A 9638-nucleotide genomic window follows, 5' to 3' on the forward strand; every position below is an offset into this window, starting at 1 on the left:
GTGGGTACTATTTTGGGGGTCTGGTATGGGTCAGTTGTGGATAAAAACTGTGACCTATGGACTCTGACCCATGTCCAGAGGGGGTGGTGGGTGATGGGATAGTTTAGTATAGGTTGTTTTTCTGTCTTATTGAGTTGTTTGTTATGTATATTCTGTATGGTTTTATGTATAAAATGTATTTTATTTATTATAATTTTTTTTTTTTTTAATTATTTGTATGATGTCATAATTAATTTGAGAGAAAGGCCCAGTTTTCAGTTATTATAGTATAGAGTTACTATACTATATCACTATATTTATGTTTGTGATTATGTTTGTGTCCCAGTGTGGATTAGTTTTTGTGTGTGTAGGGGGAGGATAAAAAAAAAAAAAGTGAATGTGTAAGTCTGTATATGTATATATATATGTATATGTATGTGTATATATGTATGTATGTATAAAGAGATATATATATATTTTGTTATCCAAGTTGGATTATTTTTGTTACGGCAGCTAGCCATATTTTTGTTTTGTTATTGGGGGGGGGGGGGGGCAGTGTGGTTATGTTTCCTAGTTTGGATATTTTTAGTTTTTGATCCCAGCGAGGAAAGCTTTATTTATGTTCATTAGGTGTGTGTGTGTGTTGGACTATAGTAGGTAATGATTTATTTATTCATTTATTTTTGGTTTATCTGGGCTGGCCGGTTAGGAAGGTTTAAGTTGTTATTTTGAGACAGATAGTTTGTTTTTATGTTCAGTTTTGTTAATTTTGTTACAGTGAAATGAACTTGTTTTGTAAAGTTTTGTAAAGTTTTGTACTTTTATAATAAAAAAGAGTGTCAGCAGAGAGCACTGTGGTCAGACAGAAAAGAAATTCAAAAAGAAAAGAACTTCCTGTGGAACATCAAGCAGCTGATAAGTACAGGGAGGATTAAGATTTTTAAATTAGTAATTTACAAATCTGTTTAACTTTCGGGCACCAGTTTATTAAAAAAAAAAATGTTTTCCACCGGAGTACCCCTTTAAGAGATATTTCTCCACATCTCTGGTTAAATCACTACATATCCAACATCAGGGGCACCCCACTTTCCAACCGCCAGTCATACCACATAGCCTATGCCCTGGGGAGAAGAATTGTATCATTCTCCAGTGCACCCCATGCCAGATATTTGTTGAATTAAGTATTTCTCACAGAAAAGGATTGCAGTAACACATGTTTTACTATACACATGTTTATTCCCTTTGTGTGTATTGGAACTAAACCAAAAAAGGAGGAAAAAAAGCAAATTGGACATAATGTCACCAAAATCCAAAAATGGTCTGGACAAAATTATTGGCACCCCTAACGGAATATTTGGTTGCACACCATTTGGAAAAAATAACTGAAATCAGTGGCTTCCTATAACCATCAATAAGCTTCTTACACCTCTCAGCCGGAATGTTGGACTCTTCCTTTACAAACTGCTCCAGGTCTGTCTTATTGGAAGGCGCCTTTTCCCAACAGCAATTTTAAGATCTCTCCACAGGTGTTCAATGGGATTTAGATCTGGACTCATTGCTGCCACTTCAGAACTCTCCAGCGCTTTGTTTCCATCCATTTCTGGGGGCTTTTTGACGTATGTTTGGGGTCATTGTACTGCTGGAAGACCCAAGATCTCGGACACAAACACAGCTTTCTGACACTGGGCTGTACAGTGCGACCCAAAATCCGTTGGTAATCCTCAGATTTCATGATGTCTTGTACACATTCAAGGCCCCCAGTGCCAGAGGCAGCAAAACAACCCAAAACATCATTGAACCTCCACCATATTTCACTGTAGGTACTGTGTTCTTTTCTTTGTAGTCCTCATTCTGTCTTCGGTAAACAGTAGAATGATGTGCTTTACCAAAAAGCTCTATCTTTTACCACAAAACGTTTTGGTTACTCAAGTTCATTTTAGCAAAATGTAGTCTTGCTTTTTATGTCTCTGTGTCATCAGTGGGGTCCTCCTGGGTCTCCTGCCATAGAGTTTTTCATTTTAATGTTGACGGATAGTTCGCACTGACACTGATGCTCCTTGAGCCTGCAGTACAGCTTGAATATCTTTGGAACTTGTTTGGGGCTGCTTATCCACCATCCGGACTATCCTGCGTTGACACCTTTCATCAATTTTTCTCTTCCGTCCACGCCCAGGGAGATTAGCTACAGCGCCATGGGTTGCAAACGTCTTGACAATGTTGCGCACTGTGGACAAAGGCAAATCTAGATCTCTGGAGATGGACTCGTAACCTGGAGATTGTTGCTATTCTTCCAGAATTTTGGTTCTCAAGTCCTCAGACAGTTCTCTTCTCCTCTTTCTGTTGTCCATGCTTAGTATGGCACATACAGACATACAATGTAAAGACTAAGTGAACTTCTCTCCTTTTTATCTGCTTTCAGTTGGGATTTTTACATTGCCCACACCTGTTACTTGCCCCAGGTGAGTATAAAGGAGCATCACATGCTTGAAACAATCTTATTTATCCACAATTTTGAAAGGGTGACAATAATTTTGTCCAGACCATTTTTGGAGTTTGGTGACATTATGTCCAATTTGCTTTTTTCCCTCCCTTTTTTGGTTTAGTTCCCATACACACAAAGGGAATAAATATGTGTAAAGCAAAACATGTGTTACTGCAATCCTATTCTGTGAGAAATACTTCATTTTCTTGAAAAATTTCAGGGGTGCCAACATTTACAGCCATGACTATGTAAACCAGTGTTTCCCAACCAGGGTGCCTCCAGCTGTTGCAAAACTACAACTTCCACCATGCCCGGACAGCCTTCGGCTGCCCGAGCATGCTGGGAGTTGTAGTTTTGCTACAGCTGGAGGCACCCTGGTTGGGAAGCACTGGCATAGACACAGAGACTGCAATGTTCCTGGTCGGTCCCCTAGAAACATCAATTCACTAAATGCTCCTCCATGTCTAAAGCCTAGATGGTACAAGGTCACTCCCTGAGAGTGGTCCTTGTGCGGGTAGCTGCTTTCCCAGGTAGGCCAAATGGTCCCTAGAGTGGAGTCCTAAGATATATATATATATATATATATATAGTCCTAAGATGGTCGGGTAGAACAGCATGTACAAATCCACTGAATTTTCCTCAAGGCTTAAAGGGGTACTCCAGTGGATTTTTTTTTTTTTTATCAACTGGCTTCAGAAATTTGTAAATTGCTTCTATTAAAAAAATCTTAACCCTACCAGTACTTATCAGCTGCTGTATGCTCCACAGGATGTCTTTGAATTTATTTTCTGTCTGACCACAGTGCTCTCTGCTGACACCTCTGTCCATGTCAGGAACTGTCCAGAGCAGGAGAGGTTTGCTATGGGGACACACACAAGGCAGCTTATCCTTATAAGTTACCTAAAATGACAGCTGCGCTTTAATAATCTCTTTTTAACCCTAAAACATTTTACATGACTTCTCCTACTGTCTGATGACTTTTACAATATTTCTGCCACAGTTTATGAATCAGGGTAAAGATCTGATCTATGTTAATGCTACAGACATAAAGGAAGAAGAAGAGACAGATGTGAGAGGTGATGAGCAGTATAAGGTGGACATTACTACAGGGAAAGATCTGATCTATATTAATGCTACAGACATGAAGGATGAAGAAGAAGAGACAGATATGAGCAGTGATGAGCAGTATAAGGAGGACATTCCTACAGGGAAAGATCTGATCTGTATTAATGCTACAGACATAAAGGATGAAGAAGAAGAGACAGATGTGAGCGGTGATGAGCAGCATAAGGAGAACATTCCTACAGGGAAAGATCTGATCTGTATTAATGCTACAGACATAAAGGAAGAAGAAGAAGAGACAGATGTGAGCGGTGATGATCAGTATAAGGAGGACATTCCTACAGGGAAAGATCTGATCTATATTAATGCTACAGACATAAAGGAAGAAGAACAAACAGATGTGAGCAATAAGGAGCAGTATAAGGAGGACATTCATACAGGTAACCACCCAGGTGAGCAGTAACCACTAAATGCAGAGAATAGTCACTGATTTTATTCAGTCAGTTTCACAGGGAATTAACAAAAATATCTAAAAATTAGTGTACGGCTGTTCTGTCACTTTTTGTTCTGTATATATTCTCCATTTAACCTAAATATGAATAAAATCTGGATAAAATTGTGACACTGTTATAGGCTATGACACATGCTGTGAGCTTATAATATGGCTGTAGAATCATCTTCTGCTGTCAGTCATGAGGAGGGAAATGTATTTTTACAATATTGGGACTAAGGAGCTATTATCTATAAAAAAAATTGTTGAAATATAAGCAACAGCCACAGACTTAACCCCTTAACGACATAGGACATAAATGTACGTCCTGGTGAGGTGGTACTTAACGCACCAGGACGTACATTTACGTCCTCTACATGCTGCTGCTAGCAGCCAGGGACATGCCGGTAATGGCCGACATCCGTGATCGCGCGGATGCCCCCCATTAACCCCTCAGATGCTGTGATCGATACAGATCACGGCATCTGCAGCGCTGCTGTCACTAAAATGGATGATCGCCCGCAGCGCTGCCACGGAGATCCGATCATGCAGAACGGCAGACGGAGGTCTCCTCACCTACCTCCGCTGCCTTCCATGGGTCTTCTGCTCTGGTCTGAGATCGAGCAGACCAGAGCAGAAGATCACCGATAATACTGATCAGTGCTATGCCCTATACATAGCACTGAACAGTATTAGCAATCAAATGATTGCTATAAATAGTCCTCTATGGGGACTATTAAAGTGTAAAAGTAACAAAATTAAAAATAAAATTAAAAAAAACCCTCCCCCAATAAAAATTTAAATTGTCCCATTTCCCCCATTTCACACTCAAAAAGTGTAAAAAAAAAAAAAAAAATAATAATAATAATAATTTTGTATAAAATATTTGGTATCGCCGTGTGCGTAAATATCCGACCTATTAAAATATAATGGTAATAATATCGTACGGTGAACGGCGTGAACGTAAAAAAAAAGTCCAAAATTGCTGCTTTTTTTTATAACATTTTATTCCCAAAAAAATTCATTAAAAAAATTTATTAAAAGTTGTATTTAAGCAAGAATGGTATTAATAAAAAGTTAGCGTTTTTTTAAGTGCAACAGTAATAGAAAAGTATATTATAATGGGTATCATTTTAATCGTATTGACCCAAAGAATAAAGAACACGTCATTTTTACCGTAAATTGTACGGCGTGAAAATGAAACCTTCCAAATTTTGCTAAATTTCGGTTTTCTTTTTAATTTCCCCACACAAATAGTATTTTTTTGGTTGCGCCATACATTTTATGGTAAAGTGAGTGATGGCATTACAACGGACAACTGGTCGCGCAAAAAACAAGCCCTCATACTAGTCTGTGGATGAAAATATAAAAGAGTTTTTTTGAAGGCGAGGAGGAAAAAACGAAAACGTAAAAATAAAGGAGTCCTTATAGCCAAAATGGGCTGAGTCGTTATAGGGGGACTCCGGTGGAGAACTTTTTTTTATTTTTATTTTTCAAATCAACTGGTGCCAGAAAGTTAAACAGATTTGTAAATTACTTCTCTTAAAAATTCTTAATCCTTACAGTACTTATTAGCGGCTGAATACTACAGAAAAAATTCCTTTCTTTTTTAATTTCTTTTCTGTAACAACCACATTGCTCTCTGCTGACACCTATGTCCATTTTAGGAACTGTCCAGAGCAGCGTAGGTTTGCTATGGGGATTTGCTCCTGTTCTGGACATTTCCTGACATGGACAGAGGTGTCAGCAGAGAGCACTGTGGTCAGACAGAAAGGAAATTCAAAAAGAAAATAATTTCTTCTGTAGTATACAGCCGCTAATACGTACTGGATTTTTTAATAGAAGTAATTTACAAATCTGTTTATCTTTCTGGCACCAATTGATTTAAAAAAAAAGAAAAAGTTTTCTACCGGAGTACCCCTTTAAACCCTTAAGGACGCAGGACGTAAATGTACGTCCTGGTGAGGTGGTACTTAACGCACCAGGACGTACATTTACGTCCTAAGCATAACCGCGGGCATCGGAGCGATGCCCGTGTCATGCGCGGCTGATCCCGGCTGCTGATCGCAGCCAGGGACCCGCCGGCAATGGCCGACGCCCGCGATCTCGCGGGCGTCCGCCATTAACCCCTCAGGTGCCGGGATCAATACAGATCCCGGCATCTGCGGCAGTTCGCGATTTAAATGAACGATCGGATCGCCCGCAGCGCTGCTGCGGGGATCCGATCATTCATAACGCCGCACGGAGGTCCCCTCTCCTTCCTCCGTGCGGCTCCCGGCGTCTCCTGCTCTGGTCTGTGATCGAGCAGACCAGAGCAGGAGATGACCGATAATACTGATCTGTTCTATGTCCTATACATAGAACAGATCAGTATTAGCAATCATGGTATTACTATGAATAGTCCTCTATGGGGACTATTCAAGTGTAAAAAAAAATGTAAAAAAAATGTGAAAAATCCCCTCCCCCAATAAAAAAGTAAAACGTCCGTTTTTTCCTATTTTACCCCCAAAAAGCGTAAAAAACATTTTTTATAGACATATTTGGTATCGCCGCGTGCGTAAATGTCCGAACTATTAAAATAAAATGTTAATGATCCCGTACGGTGAACGGCGTGAACTAAAAAAAGTCAAAAATTCCTACTTTTTTAATACATTTTATTAAAAAAAAAATTATAAAAAATGTATTAAAAGTTTTTTATATGCAAATGTGGTATAAAAAAAAAGTACAGATCATGGTGCAAAAAATGAGCCCCCATACCACCACTTATACGGAAAAATAAAAAAGTTAGAGGTCATCAAAATAAAGGGATTATAAACATACTAATTTGGTTAAAAAGTTTGTGATTTTTTTTAAGCGCAACAATAATATAAAAGTATGTAATAATGGGTATCATTTTAATCGTATTGACCCTCAGAATAAAGAACACATGTCATTTTTACCATAAATTGTACGGCGTGAAAACAAAACCTTCCAAAATTAGCAAAATTGCGTTTTTCGTTTTAATTTCCCCACAAAAATAGTGTTTTTTGGTTGCGCCATACATTTTATGATCTAATGAGTGATGTCATTACAAAGGACAACTGGTCGCGCAAAAAACAAGCCCTCATACTAGTCTGTGGATGAAAATATAAAAGAGTTATGATTTTTAGAAGGCGAGGAGGAAAAAATGAAAACGTCAAAATTAAATTGTCTGAGTCCTTAAGGCCAAAATGGGCTGAGTCCTTAAGGGGTTAAAGACCCATTTTTTACCTTGAATGACCAGGCTCTTTTTTAAAATTTGACGTGTGTCTCCTAAAGGACCGGGGTTTTTTCCGTTTTTGCTTTTTCGTTTTTTGCTCCTTGCCTTTAAAAAATCATAACTCTTTCAATTTTGCACCTAAAAATCCATATTATGGCTTATTTTTTGCGCCACCAATTCTACTTTGTAATGACGTCAGTCATTTTGCCCAAAAATCTACCGTGAAGCGGGAAAAAAAATCATTGTGAGACAAAATTGAAAAAAAAATGCAGTTTTGTAACTTTTGGGGGCTTCCGTTTCTACGCAGTACATTTTTCGGTAAAAATGACACCTTATCATTATTCTGTAGGTCCATACGATTAAAATGATCCCCTACTTATATAGGTTTGATTTTGTCGCACTTCTGGAAAAAATCATAACTTCATGCAGGAAAATTAGTACGTTTAAAATTGTCATCTCTGACCCCTATAACTTTTTTATTTTTCCGTGTATGGGGCGGTATGAGGACTCATTTTTTGCGCCGTGATCTGAAGTTTTTAACGGTACCATTTTTGCATTGATAGGACTTATTGATGATATGAAAAGTGACCAAAAATGCACTATTTTGGACTTTGGAATTTTTTTGCGCGTACGCCATTGACCGAGCGGTTTAATTAATGATATATTTTTATAATTTGGACATTTCCGCACGCGGCGATACCATATATGTTTATTTTTATTTACACTTTTTTTTTATGGGAAAAACTTTTAATAGGGAAGGGGTTAAATGATATTTATTCACTTTTTTTTCACTTTTTTTTTGCAGTGTTATAGCTCCCATAGGGACCTATAACACTGCACACACTGATCTCTTATACTGATCATTGTTATCCCATAGGGACCTATAACACTGCACACAATGATCTCTTATAGGTCCCTATGGGATAACAATGATCAGTATAAGAGATCATTGTGTGCAGTGTTATAGGTCCCTATGGGATAACAATGATCAGTATAACACTGCACACGCTGATCTCTTATACTGATCATTGTTATCCCATAGGGACCTATAACACTGCACACACTGATCTCTTATACTGATCATTGTTATCCCATAGGGACCTATAACACTGCACACACTGATCTTTCACATTGATCAATGGTTTCTCATAGGAAACCAGTGATCGATGATTCTGCCGCTTGACTGCTCATGTCTGGATCTCTTGCACTGAGCAGTCATTCAGCGATCGGACAGCGAGGAGGCAGGTAGGGACCCTCCCGCTGTCCTGTAAGCTGTTCGGGATGCCGCGATTTCTCCGCGGCGATCCCGAACAGCCCACTGAGCTAACCGGCATGGTTTCAGTTTCACTTTAGATGCGGCGTTCAACTTTGAACGCCGCGTCTAAAGGGTTAATAGCGCGCGGCACAGCGATCAATGCCGCGCGCTATTAGCCACAGGTCCCGGCCGTTGTTAGAGGCCGAGCCCGACCCGCTATGACGCGGTGCCACGTCGTGGCCCCGCGTTATAGATCGCGAGCGGACACGTGACGTTCCAGTACGTCATGTGTCCTTAAGGGGTTAAATGGTAATAACTTATTTTTTCGTGACATATTGAACTTTATGTAAGTGGAGCATTCTTGTTGACACATGCAGCATTTTTTGTGAAAAACTTCCAAAATATTGTGAAAAACTGGAAAATTTTGGGCATTTTTCTTTTTATAATTTTTTTTATAGTGTTCACTGTGAGGTAAAAGTCATGTTATACTTATTCTGTGGGTCGGTACAATTATGGCGATACCCATTTTATATGGCTTTTAATGTTCTTTTTTTTCTTTTTCTGAGCAAAATACTTTTTTTTTGTGTGTTATCATGTTCCGACACCCATAACTTTTTTACTTTTCATCTGACGCCATTGAGCGTGGGCTTATTTTTTGCGGGACAAGCTGAACTTTTTAATGGTTTGATTTTTGCGATACATGCTAGCTTTTGATCCTTTTTTTTTTATTTTTTTGCTACGTTGACCAAAATTGGCAAATTTTGCGCTTTAAAAAAAAAAAATGTTTATGGCGTTTACTGTGCGGGCTAATTAACTTTCTAGCTTTATAGTACACGTCATTACAGACGTGGCAATACCTAATGATTTGTGTGTTTTTTTGTTTTTTTTATGATAATAAAGGGCTTTTATTGTGAAAGGGGCTTTTTTTAATACACTTTAGACTTTTATTGAAGAACTTTTTATTTAATTATTTTTTTACTTTTTACAGGTTATACTATGCTGCAATATATTTGTACTGCAGCACAGTATGACCTGATAGGCCGGATCTCACAGGCTGCCATAGCTAGCAAACAGCATCGTATCGCGGCGCCGCCGTTGGTGAACAGGGGGAGCACTCACCCAGGTCAACACC

At 38.8% G+C, this 9638-nt stretch overlaps 1 protein-coding gene across 2 annotated transcripts in view; it reads left to right on the forward strand.

The window, feature by feature from the left end:
• LOC130296507 (oocyte zinc finger protein XlCOF6-like) overlaps positions 1 to 9638 on the forward strand; it is a 33552-nt gene that overhangs the window by 9233 nt on the left and 14681 nt on the right. The window contains exon 3 of one of the 2 annotated variants that reach the window (XM_056548098.1): positions 3462 to 3975. In XM_056548098.1, the coding sequence (XP_056404073.1) occupies positions 3462 to 3975 (514 nt within the window). The remainder of the gene's footprint in view (positions 1 to 3461; positions 3976 to 9638) is intronic. The other variant, XM_056548107.1, reaches the window with a different exon arrangement.

This window comes from Hyla sarda, chromosome 1 (assembly GCF_029499605.1).
Source record: "Hyla sarda isolate aHylSar1 chromosome 1, aHylSar1.hap1, whole genome shotgun sequence".
Classification (NCBI taxonomy): domain Eukaryota; kingdom Metazoa; phylum Chordata; class Amphibia; order Anura; family Hylidae; genus Hyla; species Hyla sarda.